A 16,116-nucleotide genomic window follows, 5' to 3' on the forward strand; every position below is an offset into this window, starting at 1 on the left:
GTGGCGGCAAGAGAAAGATGAGACGAACGCTGAGGTGGAGTGAAGTGATCTATTTACACTATTTACGTAGCGGCCATTAGAGAGCTCGCGCATGCTGCGCACCCTACATCTGCCTCTTCGTCGTCAGTGTCATTAATGGTGGGCCATGGCACGATGGGCATTGACCGCAGCGACCAGTGACAATATAAAGTGTGAGAATTCGGGCCACTACTGAAGACATTAGTAGCACGATACCTCCAGCCTGTTTATGGTAGAAGGATAGAGCACATAGTTGGAAAACTATTGCTGTTAAACGGCCGGTAGCAATCACTGGGAGTTTTAAATACGTGTTAGTTTTGGAACACACGTTCAGGAGGTTCATTTGAAGGGAACGATATTCACAAAAGGCAGCCCTTGCTGAAAAGTATATCGAATGACGCCTTCAATACTTACCCTTGCTAAAGGACAGTCAGGGTACCCAAACACTAATCACGTGGACCAGAAGATTGTAATGCGACTGTACAGTCGTGTTTGTTGGCGTATTATTTTTAGCCTTAAAAGGTCGCTTCGGATATCCGTACCCAAACCAAAGCCACGGTGGCAATATGCAGAAGCCGACTGAATAAAATGTCGGAATTTAAAAAAAAAAACAGGTGTCATAATCACGCACGCACCAAATAATCTGCAATACAAGAATTTTTATGCACACAGGAGAACAGTCTTCATTTATAATTTTTTTCATATTTTGGCTCCCTGTGAGCAGTTTCAATTGTTTCGTTGTGATGTGTCTTTCTGTCAGTCACAACGGTAGCTATTGCGTCAGCCATCTTCAATTAGAGGTGTTTCAAATGTAGTTTTATCGGGAAAATTGGCCCTCAGAATACCTAAACTCTGCTGAAAAAATAACCTATACTAAGGCAACCTCCTTGCTGTTATATTCAGGAAAGTCTTCTTGCTAGTTCATTATTCAACACCTGAGAGACGTTCCGAAACCAGGCATTCATTCTCACGACATTCTTAAATGACTCCGGAACCAGCAAGTCTAAATTTCAAAACGCAAGTTTCCAACTACAATCCACAGTGACTGCTCCTGGCATTCCCCTCTTTTCGAAAAGTAAAGCATATTTTCAACTTTCCGCTGTTATATTCACCCACAGAATGGAAGCGTGTAGTACAGAGTTACGAAAACTAGCCCTTACAGCACCCAATCCAGTAATAATTTCCGTCATATAAATGGTGCTTTGCGGAAATAAAAAGCCATCGTTGAATTTCTAGTGGTGCCAAATCACCACTGAGAGTATTTTTACTTTGAGAAATTGTGCTGGCTTTGTCTCAGCCACGGGGAACTCTTGATAAGAAAAGCAGACAACAAGAGCGCAGAAGTCAGAAGTGAATACGTAAACATGAGTTGCATAAGGTTAATACGACTGGCCGGTCTGCGGGAGAACGTAAACAACGGTCGGGGAAGTGCTTAAATGCTGCTTGAAGCCTTATCTAGATTGGATTGGGTAGATCTTCACCTTTTTGCATCCTCAATGATGCTTATGACCAAGCTTTCGTCTGTGCCTGCAGTTACAAACCGTTGCTCCGATGCAAAGGCTGTCGTATTTGTTTCGTTTGATAACACTCCTGAACTTATCCGATTATTTTATTCGATTGTTTCAGACCCGTATTATGGTTTGCAATCAGGCAAAATACCTGAGCTATATGGACAAGTTAGTTGTCATGGATGGAAAAACCCTAAGAACCTACGATACCCTACAAGCCCTTCTGCAAGACCCAAAATCACCAAAGAACTTCCGAGAAGCCCTTTGCCAACCATCTTCAAAGAGATTGAATAAAACTGGGTAAACTTGCAATTTTTAAACTGACAACAGCAATATCATATCGACATTCCGTAGCAAAAAACAGTACCTTGTTGCTCTGGGGCATTTGGTACAGCAAGGATCGCGCACAAAATAGAAACAAAACACAGAAGTGACCTACAGAACAGGCGTGTTGTGGCAAACATGCAACGGTCAGAATCACTCAATTTCTTGGTAGCGGTACCGCAATCAGTATATTCCAAGCTTTTGAAAAGATTCTGGTGTAATAGACGCAATTTAATTGGATTCGGAGTCAGGCTACACTAGAAATGTACACCTAAACTAAGTAACATATCAGGGACGCACAGGCTACTATTTTACCTGACAAGGTTCTGGCCACCTCGGTGTAGTGTAAGGGTCACCCGTCCCAACCTTTCGGAGACGCGTTTGTCCTGCAGTGGACAGAAATAGGCTGGTCATGACGATGAAAATGATTTCTGTTCTAAACCAATATCGTTTCTACGTGTGAAGGGAAGAGTTCCTTTCACGATATTTTATTTCAGCTCAAACTTATCACGTGATATACATCATGTGATTACCTATAAATCCGAATGAAGCAGAAGTGGCCCAGTAGAAAACGCTCGCCAGTTTTGGGCGCCCTTTAAGTGCTAACGTTTGTTGATGGTAAGACTGTCTCGCCAGTGCAAAATGCAGGGAATGAGGCCATCCAATAAGAATTTATCAAATGCTTGAGGGACCATCCTTAGGCTGAGATAGAAATTTTATTTTGTGCGACCGAGCGCTGAACTCTTCCAGCTCTTCAGAAAGCGGGCAAACAAATCAATTACAAATTGTGTAGTTTATTTCTTTGTTTACTTATACAATACTGCAGAAATATTAATTCGCCAGTTTTTAAATTTCACCCTGAGACAAAGGTGAAACTATAAAAGCTACTTCTGGTCATCTGTATCATTTTATGGTCACAATTCTCCTATACCGTCGCTTACAGACGTATCTGATATAACCTAAAGGTTCCTAATTTCCCGTGATATCTTATTTGTCTGTGTGTTCTGATCTTTCTGATTATTTCACCTGTCCCTCACTCATGCAGCACGAAATACGAGAAAATGGAAGAGAATGAGGCATTTGGGCGAATAACGGAAGAAGAAACAGGACAGTCAGAAAAAGTGAGCAAAGGGTGATATACCTGCGGTCTACTTTTGCTGGGCTTGTTGGCGAATGCTTGACGATATGATTGTAGCGATAAAGGTACGAATTTATAGGTCTGGTTCCTTCGCCTACCACGAGTTCGACTCTTTTACGGATACAATTATGAGATTTTGTATCACCGAGGGCAATAAACCAACAGCCGTACGAATTTTTTTCGTGAACTGTTTTCGGAGCTTCTCACGTGGCACAAGCCCACGCGCCACGCTGGACGACACTGGGCGTTCCTCATGTCACGCAGGATCACGTGCTCGGCGCTGGGCTAAGTGTTCGGGGAATGCTCCACGACGCAACAAAAAACTAAGCAACTCTGCTGTTAATGTGTTCTCTGATTGTCTTTCCAAAAACAAAAACCAAATTGCGCAGCTTGCAGTGGTGGTGCGAGGCTGGAGAAACAGCAGATCTGGCGCCTCCTATCCCCGTGTTGGCGGCACGGCTGTTGCATCTCACATAAATTTCCGAGCTTTCCCTATAAATTTCCCTATATTTTCGCTATATTTCTCTATAAAATTTCCCTATAACTGGCAAGCCCGCATAGTTTTGTCCGCAGCCTTTCACATCCCTCCCAAAGTGTACCGCGTTATAACGCGTTAGAAACCGAGGCAACCGGCTTCGCGAGCTCGGCGTCTGTAGCGCGAAGTCGGCGTATGTGCCCCTCACTTCAGACGCGAACGCCCGTGAACTGGCGAGGAGAACAATACGCGAGAGATGACGCCATGATCGCTGGAAAGAGGGTTTTCAAAGGTTCAGCCGGACGGCGCTGCCCGCTCATCAGGAAACACCAATCACGTGCACGCGGTATTTTTCTTTTTGTATTTCTGGCGACGCTCACGTGGGTTTATCTGGGCTTTTTCTGCTAATGCTTCACAGCCGAACTATAGGCTTGAACTGCTCTGCTTTAAATTCTCGGAATAAACTTCCCAGCTGGGGAATCATCCCGAAAACTTGGTGTTGTGATGGCGGCCCGTGCCTTGTTTACCGTCCCTCCTCCCGTCAACCGCCATTCCGAGTGTTTGTTACGTGATAGGCTATGCTGCCGCCCGATTTTTCCAGACATGCAGAAAACGATCAATTTGCTATGGCGGGCTTGGAGCCCTCCTCAATAGAAAAAGTTTCTTGTGCACACAAAACATTTTAGGGGCACCCGTTAACGCTATAAACTTCAACAGTCGCGTTGTGATCATTCGGCGTCCACACCATGCTCTCTAATTACTGCGTTGCGGACAAAGTGGACACCAGAAGAAGTCTATTGCAAGTGTCACACGCTCAATGTTACGTTTATGTCCACACCTGAAACAACGGCAGCGATGCATTTATGCATACCTGGTTAAAAAACTCATTTTCGCACAGAAATACTTCATAGAGTTTGCTATTCGTCCAAGTGTTTTCAGTGACTTTTTAGTTGTACTCATATAAACTATGTTTTGAAACTTATTATATCTTACAAAACAGTAGCTAGCACGCGTTCACTTCCCTGATTTCTTCTTGGGCATTGGCAGTTGTGACGTTTCGGCTCTCATCAGATTAGCACCCACTCAGATGCATAATTACACTGCTCCTTAAGCAGCCTCCTGTGGCATATAATACGACGGGGTTCAAAGATGAACGCCTAATTTTTTTCCCAGACTGGTTGGCAGCTGCTGCGCAGAATTCTCCGCTTGTCTCAATGGCCTGCCATGGTTGGAGTGCTTTGTTTCGTGGCTTCTGCGAGCACCTTCGCGGCCGGCCAACTAGTCATAAAGGAGTTGACTGATGCATCCAATGAAGTCGCCAGCGAAGGCTCAGTGGTGTCACAGCATCCCTGGGCCCAACTCCTTGTGATCTTGTGTGTAGCAGACGGTAAGTTTCTGATTAAAAACTGCAATTCTTTTACCCGCTCATACCTATAGCATAGAGTTGTGTAGTGTCGCTGCGCGAGAAATATAAGATGGCAATGACCCAACCCCGAGTATCACACCGAAGTCGCCGCGCATAACAGCAGCAAAAAATGAAAAACGCCAAGTAAAATCCGCCTAAACTTGGCCACATCCAAGAACACTTAGCCAAGCCAAGCCTAGCTAGAACATCACAAAACCTAACAAAATTTAGCATAGCCCAGCAAAAGGTACCAGAACGTAGAAAAGCCAGTTTTTTCCAGCCTTTCACCACGCTACGCTACTTCAGTTCACCAGTAGTGCAGGCAGCGCCATGCACTACTCCACCTTTGTAATTTCAGATTAGATGGAAGAAAACTGGTTGATTTCTCTACTTGCGTGCCTTGGAACTACTCATTTCGCGCTCTAGTGGTACAGAAAGTTTTTGAAAAATAGATAAACAGCGCTGATTTGTGGTCTATATCATAAAGCACACTTTTTTATTCCCATGAGAGCCTTATAAACTATGTCCTATGTTTGTTTATATTTTTATTTCAAAATTGTCATAAATGGGAATCTCACCCAACACTCATAACTGTAATTTAACTCCATGAAGACTCACAAGTTTTAGTAGTGGTATAGGGGAGCCTTTGGCCTGTCCAATGAACCAAAAGTAATAAGATAAGATAAATCTTCGAAGCATAGTGACGAAATGACCAAAAAACTGAACGCTTTAATTTGGTGTGATTTGGTCTAAAAGGTGGCAACATCAAAACGTTTAACTTGGCTTTATTCTTTGACGTTCATTGCGCCCCCAATAATGTGAGTAAGATGTGTCCCAAATTTTACTAAAAAATAGGCATCAGGAAAAAATTTAGTGAATGTCCGCGTGTGGATAAATCGCCAAAAAATATTTTCCGAGAATATCAACAAACAGACTTCAAGCAAGTCCACTGTTTACATAATATGATCAGGAGAGCTAAAATTCCCCACATTTGTAGCTACTTCTTTCGGGGGTCTTGCTCGTGTCTGATTTTGCTCATGTGGCACGTCGCCTTTTTTTGTCTAGCTCTCTTTGCAGCGTCAGTGCTTTGACGGGATGCTTTGCGATGCGCGGCTGATTATTTCGTTTTTGGTATTTGATTTTTTTTTTGTTTTGTGGGTCTTGTCGCTCTAAACTACCCCATACTTTGGCTGCCAGTGAGTAAAAAGTAAGCGACGGAGTCTGATAAGCCGAAGTCGGCCGCGAGTCGTTGTGGGGAAACACTTTTTAAAGCTAGCCGCGGGCGAACTCATTGCGTTTGTCTCCTTCAAGCTCCGCTGTCCTAGAGAAAGTATGTGTGCATCTTCCATTCCCCAGAGCACTGTCTGGCCCTTTTCTGCACGGGAACAAAATACGCCATCCAGGCCGAATGGCCACCGCAGCGCCAGCACTTCCGAATATTACGTCATCTACCACCGGCCAATCGCGAAAGACAGCCCAGGGCTTGGATCGCACCCTCGGGCAGGCACCGTTTGTTTTGTCGAACAAAAAACGGTTTGGGTGATTGAGACGTGAAATAGACTTCTTTCCCGAATTCAGCGTGAAGAAACTATAAATGACAGCCCCAACAATTTTTTGCAAACCTCTTCAGCAGCCCTTCAGGAGTCGCAATAATCGGTCGTCGACTTTTTGTATACACACCAATCACTCATGCGGTTGCAGTAAAAACAAGGCGTATGGTTCACCTCTGGTGTCCATTGCGAGGGGGCGGTCTAATACCGGCACATCATATTCATTGTGCTGTTTTATGCTATGGCAGTGCTTGTTCTCCCGATTTGTACCTGCACATTTGCAGAGTCGTAATTATCTGAAGAAAACCATGAAAGTCTTTCCTAAACCTAGAATTTCTACTTGCGTCCATTGCCCCTGAATATTAATTCAAGGTTCTATTGTGCATATCTTATTCTGGGTGTTTTTTATGCGCAAGAAATCCAGGTAAAGTAAAGTTTGTAAATGTGCCTCTCTACACTCCTGCCCTTTCTTCATGTTTCAGTTGTGTTTCGTGTTCTCGGAAGCATCGTCCTGGCTATGTCTGCGATGCGAGTCTCCAGGACTCTGCACAACGAGATGTTGTGTCGTGTGCTCCGGAGCCCCGTGTCTTTCTTTGACGCAACGCCCCGCGGCCGCATTCTGAACCGCTTTTCGGCCGATATGGAGATGATGGACTCCCGAATATTCCTGAGCGTCAAGCAAAGCGTCCAAAATGCCCTCATCACGTTTGCGAAGATTGCTGTAGTCGGGACACAATCACCAGCCGTGCTTGCTCTTGGGGCTATTCTGACTGCAGTGGCTGCCTTTGGAACGGTAAGCCCGTCACATGCCATGTTTCAGATAAGTATTCCGCAAAATTCAGCGCCATAATTTCTATATATACGCCAAAAAAATTTTCCTCGTAATTTAATGCGCACGCAACTCAACAGGTCGAAATTCGGCTCCTAGTGCATTTACCATGGTAACCTTAGATTGTCAAATAGACTTATTCGGCAATCTGGATGTGACACAAGAGGCTTGTTTATGGTGCAAGTTTTTCCGTTTTTGTCGCGTCATTTTGGTAACGCTGTCTGCGTCTTTTTCACCTAGATGCGCTGCAATACCTGCATGTACAAAATTCGATTGAGGGTATACTTGGCAGGAGGGATGCCTACGCTGACAAACAGGGGGCGGGGATTCGCTCCCAAATTTACTTGATCAGGCAGACCCTTTAAACTCGTTGGTTACAGCGGAGGTTCCCACGAAGAACGAAGAAGGTGGCCAGGAATTAGAAAGAGCTCCAGGGAAGGTGATCTCACAGGAAAGGCAGTGTAGACGTGGAGAAAAGAAGCGAGAATAAACCGCGACAACTCAGGGAAACACACACAACGGGAAGGAGCGCTCTGTCTCGTGTTATGTGTTCCTCCTAGTCGTCCTTGTTTCTTCGCGCTTTGTTTCACCGCGCACCCTTACGAACTCGCCGAGCTTTCTTTGTTCCTACAGTGCTACAGACGGTGGCACAAGAGCCCTTTTATGTAATGTGAATGAGACGCGAGTAGACCCAACACACTTCGCTGCGCGAACAACTTAAAGGGACAGACAACCGATTTTTGTCGAGTATATATACTCTATCCCAAAAGAAAGGGCATCACTTAAAGCACCTTGACGAGAAACCGTTTTGCTGATAACGCCCTAGAACTTTTTAAATCGACTTTTTTGATCTACGAGCCGTATGTGTCCCTCCCAAAACTAATGCTGGCAACCATAACATAGAGTAGCTCAGCAACATACTTTTGTCTGTATGCGAAATAAAAAACGATAGTTAAAAACTTGTTACCAGCTAAAAAAGTTTGAATTGCAGGCTTTCCTGTTCCTTTATGTGTTTTTTATAATGCAACGGTCTATTTTGCACGAATGCGCCATCTGTTGGGATAGACGATAGGTAGAATCTGGCTTCACGTTGTGGAGGCGGGAAGTTCGATTCTCCCCGGGCGCGATGTTTTTTTTTTTTTTTTTAAGCTGCCGTTGGCGTATTTGGAAACTGAAATCAAATATTTTGGCAGAACAAACGCCCCTGACTCAGCCAGAATCGTCAAAGCTCCTTCGCTGGATCTGTTTACTGAACGCTGCCGTTGATTCTGGGCATGGAGGCTCAGTTAGCCACACTGAGAGGCATGCTGAGAGGCACCCAGCGACGGCGGGCGGCGTGTCTTTAAAAATTTCAGAATGATGTTTAGAAATACATACGCAATTGAACCTCGTACAAATACTTGTGTTAAAAGGTTTTCAATACGTAAATAAACGTTTCAGCAGTTACAGTAGTTGCTAGGTTTGCAGGTCACGTGACAGGGACACATATTGTAGTGTCAAGTTTTGACACTACGAACCGCCACCCTTCCGATTTCAGGAAGTTTGCTGCCAAATTAAAATTATTTCCGCCAGTTTGTTTCGAAATTGCTTGTGGTTATCGGGCTATATAAAACACTGGCTTTCGTATGAGCTAGAGAACATATACGCGACAAAAATCGGTTGTCTGTCCCTTTAAGCGATCGGTGGTTCTTCTATTTTGCATGTACACAAGCTTCAGTTTTTATCCCCCTGTTGTTTGTTTTCCACAAATTCACTAATCGCAGAGTTGAGTCTCATTAGCCAGTATTTTCTTTTGATTCCGTTTTCTGCTCCACGTTCTTGTTGATCGGCGGCCACGTGGTGCATCCAATCCCTCAAGCTAAGAACTGCAAAAACGTTAGACTTGAGCATTTTGCTTTATGGCTTCAGCGCTTTCTTCGCCGTCATATTCGATTTGTTCTCTAAGAAGATGCAGAACAGTTTGTCATATTTTACAATAGACACGAATTCATTGTTCACCCCCCATATCAATGTCGAAAGCCTTGCACGGAGCATCCTTTGGCGCCTTTCATCAACCCAAGGCTCCCTCCGCACCAGCTTTTAAATCACAGAACACACTACAGAATGAACTTACAGGAAGACTAATGAAGCGCGTAGGACAGTGCTTGTCCTGTGCTCTTCCTTAGTCATCGTGTACCTTCACGCTATAGTGCGCTGCACAGATGAATCCCAAATTGTCCTACAGAACGTCATTTTGCAGCAAATTTCCTCTCACGTTTATTTCTTCAAAAAAGAATAGACACTGCTTGATAACGCCGGCAATCTATCTACATTCCTTGCCGGGCAACATTTGCGCGGGTCTTCGTTGTTCTTAATGTACCTTCCCTCACACACTCAAGAATAGTGTTTCAAAACGGTATTTTTCTGGTGTCTAACGTTTTTCCTGTTTTTTTCTAGTGATCTTGATAGCTTGATAATTGTTTCTGGTATTTTCACAAAACAATGACTTGATTGTAATTGAAGTTTGTGCGGTTCTTCATCCTACGTCTTGGGCTTCAAGCCCCCATTACTGTTGAAGTAAAATAAATTCTGATTGACATGCTGGCGAATGCCTTCTTAACATAAGAAGTTTTCTATACTGCTTGATCGCGTTCCCGGAAAGCGTCGGATGTCATTTTTATTGTTTATTCTGGCTTTTAAAATATTTTAATTCCTTTATATGTACCAATGCTCATTCACTGCTAAACAAAATAATTTCCATCTGAAGTTAGCTTTGTAGTTTAGACTGTGGCAGCAGCTTCGATAATGAGGAGCACCACAGTGCCCCTTAGTGCGTTGAAGTAACCGAATGAGACAGGTTGGCGTTCTCTTGTCACGAAGGGTCACTGCCCCGTTAGTCCCATAAATCTGCCTAGGCATGGTGGTGGCTACTTTTACCCCGCGTTCACAAATACCCATATGAAAGGTTGCTCAGGTGTATTTATGGGGTGTTCTGGGGCACATACGAGCTGGCCAAGTAGCTCTGACATAACTAAGTACGACCGTAGCGCGTTAGGTAGCCAGCCCGCAGCCGTATCCGTGGTTGGCAGCGATTAAATGGCCACCGAAACAAAGGACGGCGTCTTCGCATTTTCGTTATAGTTGCTACAGTACTGGCCGCTGGGCTCAATCCTTCGGCTCACACAGGAAACAAGCACCTATCTGTTGCCTAGGTCCTGTCGCCGGCAAAACATTCTGCCAGCTCAGGCGTCCACTGTGCCCGCAAGATTGCGACTGTTCTTCGGGAAGTGGTCATTGCACACGCCGTGACTGCCGTTTGGCACACCTTTACGAGAACGCTTAATACACTGGATGGAATCATTTAAGCTCCGCCCAGAAGCTTCTGCGATCCCAGAAGCAGTTTTAAATCCCTGCCAACTGCAGCTTCTGGAACACAACTCAAGCCGCCGCGGTGGCTCAGTGGCTAACGCATTGCGCTGCTGAGCACGAGGTCATGGGTTCGATTCCCGGACGCGGCGGCCGCTTTTCTGATGGAGGCAAAAGGCAAAAACGCGCGTGTGTACGAGATTTAGGCGGGCGGTAAAGACCCCCAGGTGGTCAAAATTAATCGCGAGCCCTCCACTACGGCGCTCCTCATCGTCTGCGTTGCGTCGGCGCGCTAAACCATAAAATCCATCAATCAATGGAACAGAACTCATCAGCTCTAAATAAATATTAATCCCTTGACAAAGGATCGCTTTGCGCTGTTTTCTGCAAACGCCTGCCCTCTATCTTCGGTGCAGTATACTTGCGGCAAGACATTCTTGGGTCCCAGTTCCCCCTATAGCTCCCGAACTCTCTCATGGTATCATCCGTAAAACGTCCCCGGACGTTTACGCGGAACCCACTGCACGGTATTCACGCACGGTCAAGTCCTGTAGAAGGAATTACAACAGAAGAAGCGCAGTTTGTAATATGGCATTGTCCTTCTTTGTAGCCGATGTCATCGACCTTCCAACGCGCTGGCTCTTTCTCATGCCACTGTTCCCTCTCATCGTCAATATGGCACGGCGAAAGTTACACCACGCCACTTTTGCTGAAGCGACACTGCTCCTGTCACTGCACAAGAACACTTGTCGGGACACTAGACGCTGATAGTGGTAATAATGCATAACACTCTAGCTGGTTCTTTATGATGAACAAACTAGCACATCCTCTTTTATCGTGGATACCTGCCCGGAAGTGACTGTCAAGCTAGATCCATGTTTCTTTCTTAGATGCAGGCTAATCAAACCAAGCCCTCAAATCTCCCGCAAAACTACGTTGTCACCTGCTGAGTACAAGCACTGTCAGCATGGGCGCCGGAACAAGGAAAGCAGGGGAAGCGACGGCTCCCCCTATTGTACAAATGGGGGAGCTCGGCTCTCCCAGTCAAAGAGCAGCCATAGACTTTCGCTGAGCCTCAGACGGTTCTGGGAAAGTTCCTTTATTTCCAGAAGGTCTTAAGGATCAGACGAAATTCGCTTCAAATCGCGGCCTTCGCCCCGTCCACCACCTGCGCTTAACCCTCGGTAGGCACGCGCCTACCGCGGGTAGCCGGACAACATATTTGAGGTGGTCCCCCCGGCCGAGCGAATCACTGAACGGTGGGCCATGATAACGCGTGGCCCGGCAAAATGAGTAAGTAGCCTCAAGTTCCCCAGGCTCAACCTGAAGGAAAACCGAGCAACACTCTTACGTCGGAGCGGTGAGCCGGCAGTTTGTCGTGGAGGGTGTGCCACGAGCTGTTCCCACACGGTCGAGTCGAAAGGTGTATCAAATCATGATCTGGCATTTTCCACAACCCCTGTAAGTTCCCTGTTACTGTTTTAATATGTTTTGAGAGCGTGCAGTGCTTTTTTGTACCTCGATACATAAACTATATAGCATTTTGCGTGCTACCGTCGCCTTGTACATGGTGTTGAAGCCATCAAAGCAGAAACGGTCTTTTTGACTGCTCTTCAGCATCTGGGATGTTGGATAAAATTTTGATTGGATGTTGATTGGATTTGGCATGGTTTATTTATTTAGCCTTCTCATCTGGAACACTGGGCATTCATGAATCCTCAAGGAAAGTAAAGTATGATGAAGATGATGATGATGACGACGTCTATGTTAGGATTTTTCCGCTCCCCTTGTTAGAAAATAGTTCCGACGCTCCTGACTGTCAGTCCACAACTTAGCGTAGAATTCCCATGGCGTATGACGCCTACCGCTAACTGAGCCCGCGAATTTCAGGACACTTCTTTGAGCACAGAGAGGTGCGCCGTATACATCTATAAGCGGCTTGCCTAGCGAACACCTTGTACATGCGAAGATGCAGCTTGTGTTATTGTTATTGCATCGCCAAGAGACACCGATTAGTGGTAGACTCCCGCATCACGCCAGCATCACTCTAAAAAGATGTCGAGACGAAAGTAACCGGAATACTAAAAAGACTAGAGGAACTAGAAAACAAATCCCAAATAGCCGAAAACCTCAAAAGCGAGCTATCAAGCATGCACGATTTGGTATTGGAAACTACTGCTCAAAATAGCTTGTTACAAGCCCGCCTGGACGAGCTTGAAGATAGGTCTCGACGTGACAATTTAATTTTTCACGGGCTTCCAGATGTCAAAGAAACATGGGAAGAAACTGAAGCAAAGGTGGTCACTGAAATTAAGTCCGTCATAGCTTCATTTTAACCAAGCTCTATCCATCGCGCACACCGATTAGGCTCATTTTCGCCAAATCGATGCCGTCCTATTATTGTGAAGTTTAGTGACACCAAAAGTAAGGATAAAATATTGTCTGCACGCTCCCAATTTAAAGAAAAAGACATTGGCGTTAGCGAAGACTTCTCTCCCGCTACGCGCATCACCCGAAAAAAGCTTGTTGACTTCGCAAAAAATCTGCCAGAATCCCCACAATTTAACCTTCGTTACAATAAGCTATATGTTAACAAAAAATGCTACATGTTTGACACTAGCGCTGGGCAGGTTATTGAAGTCGAACTGCCCGGTCGAGTTTTCGAAAATGACAACAACCAGGCACATGTCCCTTCCTAGGAACGCGCGAGGGGTAGTGGCCCTAGATCTAATACAAGAATTTCTGTTCTGTTCACTAACATCAGAAGCCTTCTAAACAAATACGATTCATTGTCTTCCGCAATAGATACCTGCGATGCACAGATAATTGTGTTGACCGAAACATGGCTCCGCGCACATGTCCAGGACTCGGAACTTTTTCATGATGCGTGTCATTTTACAATTTATCGTTGCGATCGAACTGCGCATCGGGGAGGCGGTGTTCTCTTAGCGATATCGAAAAACATATCTTCGTCTTGCATACACATTAACACCACCCTTGAAACTATCTGGGCTTTGCTCACTATTGGCCATCAGAAAATCGTCCTAGGCGCATGCTATCGTTCCCCTTCGTCGTCGCCAACATTTGTTAGTGAACTGCACGACGTTTTGAACCACATCGTAACACGTTTTCCCAATCATCCCTTATTTTTGCTCGGCGACTTTAACTTTCCGAATATAAATTGGACTTCACAACCAGCTTCCATTTCTCCTTTTTCGACACAAGCTTCAGAGTTTTTTACCTTTTGCTCCATCTTCTCTTTAACGCAATTAGTAGATCAAGAAACTCGAATATCCTCCCACGCAGCAAACACGCTTGACTTAATTCTAACTACACGGCCCGATCTTACTTCCAATATAACATACTTGCCTGCCATTAGCGATCATTCTCTTCTCAGTTTTTCTATTAACGCATCATTCCAGAAAGTTTCAAACAACAAAAAAGTATTTCGTGACTACAAAAAGGCGAACGTTCAGGCTATTAATCACGAGTTATCCACCTTTCTTGATACTTTTCTGACAAACTTCGATGATCGTTCTGTTCAAACTAACTGGGACATGTTTGCTTGTAAAGTTCACGATCTAACAGCAAAATTCATACCGAAACGCACTATCACGTGTAATCCACGCGCCCCGTGGTACAACGCCCACCTGAAAAGGCTGTCTAACCGTAAGAAGCGCCTTTATCGTTCTGCCAGGAAATCGCCAACTGATTCACGATGGTACGCTTACAGATTAGCATCGAACGCTTACATATCTGCACTAAAAGCTGCCAAATCTTCATTTGTATCGCAAACCTTGCCATCCATGCTTAATACTAACGTTAGAAAGTTTTGGAAAGTAATTAATCCGTCACATGATAACAGTATCTACTTAGAAGACGCATCGGGTAATTCCATTCCTTCGAGTGATTGTGCGGCTGTGCTGAATGATACATTCACGAAAAACTTTTCTGTTGCTTCAACAATTAATGCTCCTTGTGCACAAACATACAATTTTCCTGCAATGTCCCCAATTGTTATTGAAGCGCCAGGTGTGGCTAAGTTAATTGCTGGACTTAAATACCACTCTTCTCCAGGTTACGATTTAATAGACTCTAAGTTTTTGAAGAATACAATTTCGTTTAGTTCTATTATTTTAACAAAAATATTCCAGCAATCGCTTAACACATCTACGCTACCTCTACAATGGAAAATAGGGAAGGTGGTTCCACTCTTTAAATCTGGCCAAAAAACATCACCCGCCAATTACCGCCCGATTTCTTTAACTAGTACCTGCTGTAAATTACTGGAACATATAATTTTCACAAATTTAGTCAGTTTCCTTGAATCAAATTCGTTTTTTACATCAGCGCAGCACGGTTTTCGCAAATCACTGTCATGCGAAACACAGTTAATATCATTTACTCACAAGTTACATCGCATTTTAGACCAATCATCAAAAGCTGACTGTGTTTATCTAGACTTTTCCAAAGCCTTTGACAAGGTGTGCCACAAACTGCTACTGCACAAACTAAGCAAACTGCAACTTGAGGACATCATGATGAAGTGGATTGAATTTTTCCTCAATAATCGCTCGCAATTTGTTTCAGCCAATAATCATAACTCTTCACTCAGCCAGGTTTCCTCTGGGGTCCCCCAAGGGTCTGTTCTTGGCCCTCTTTTGTTCCTTATTTACATTAACGACCTGCCTTCTCTTATATCCTCTAATGTTCATTTGTTTGCCGACGACTGCGTTATTTTTCGGGAAATAACTACTGACTACGACTCCTACTGTCTCCAATCAGATCTAACTAGCGTCAGTAACTGGTGCAAAGAATGGTTAATGGAACTTAATGTCACTAAATGTAAAGTAATGCGTGTTTCAAGAACTACTAGTTGTATGCCTGTATATTACCTGAACAAAATACCACTTGAAATCGTTTCTTCTTATAAGTACCTAGGTGTTCATATTACTAACAATTTAACTTGGACGCAACACATCGAATACATTATTAACAAGGCAAACCGTATGCTAGGCTATTTGCGGCGGAACTTTTCCTCAGCCCCGTCTTCTTTAAAACTTCTTCTATACAAAACACTAATCAGATCAAAACTAGAGTACGCCACGCCAGTATGGGATCCGTGTCATGACAATTTAATTACCGCACTTGAACTTGTTCAGAATAATTCAGCCCGTTTCATTCTATCAAATTATAACAGGACTGCAAGTGTAACGACAATGAAAAGTAATATTGGCCTCCCATCTTTGGCGTCACGACGTCGCATTTTTCGCCTAACTTTGTTTCATAAAGTTTATTACCATGCTTCTCTCCATGCTGAACTGCTTTCACAGCCTCCGTACATATCACGTCGAATTGACCATAATCATAAAGTTGGAGTTGTTTCATCTAACACAAAATATTTTGCTGAGTCTTTCATTCCCAAAACATCCCGAGACTGGAACCACCTTCCCGCCGGTATTGTTTCCATACGCGATAATCATCTGTTTCATCAAGCATTAGCTAGTATTGTATAATCAGGATA

At 44.4% G+C, this 16,116-nt stretch overlaps 1 protein-coding gene across 1 annotated transcript in view; it reads left to right on the forward strand.

The window, feature by feature from the left end:
• Nucleotides 1-16,116, forward strand: part of LOC144158267 (ATP-binding cassette sub-family C member 3-like) — a 93,026-nt gene that overhangs the window by 55,712 nt on the left and 21,198 nt on the right. The window contains exons 8-11 of the mRNA XM_077689036.1: nucleotides 1,645-1,826; nucleotides 2,896-2,971; nucleotides 4,637-4,850; nucleotides 6,901-7,211. Coding sequence (XP_077545162.1) covers nucleotides 1,645-1,826; nucleotides 2,896-2,971; nucleotides 4,637-4,850; nucleotides 6,901-7,211 — 783 coding nt within the window. The remainder of the gene's footprint in view (nucleotides 1-1,644; nucleotides 1,827-2,895; nucleotides 2,972-4,636; nucleotides 4,851-6,900; nucleotides 7,212-16,116) is intronic.

This window comes from Haemaphysalis longicornis, unplaced genomic scaffold, assembly GCF_048455015.1.
Source record: "Haemaphysalis longicornis isolate Haplotype H1 unplaced genomic scaffold, Haemaphysalis longicornis Haplotype H1 scaffold_10, whole genome shotgun sequence".
In the NCBI taxonomy this organism is placed as follows: domain Eukaryota; kingdom Metazoa; phylum Arthropoda; class Arachnida; order Ixodida; family Ixodidae; genus Haemaphysalis; species Haemaphysalis longicornis.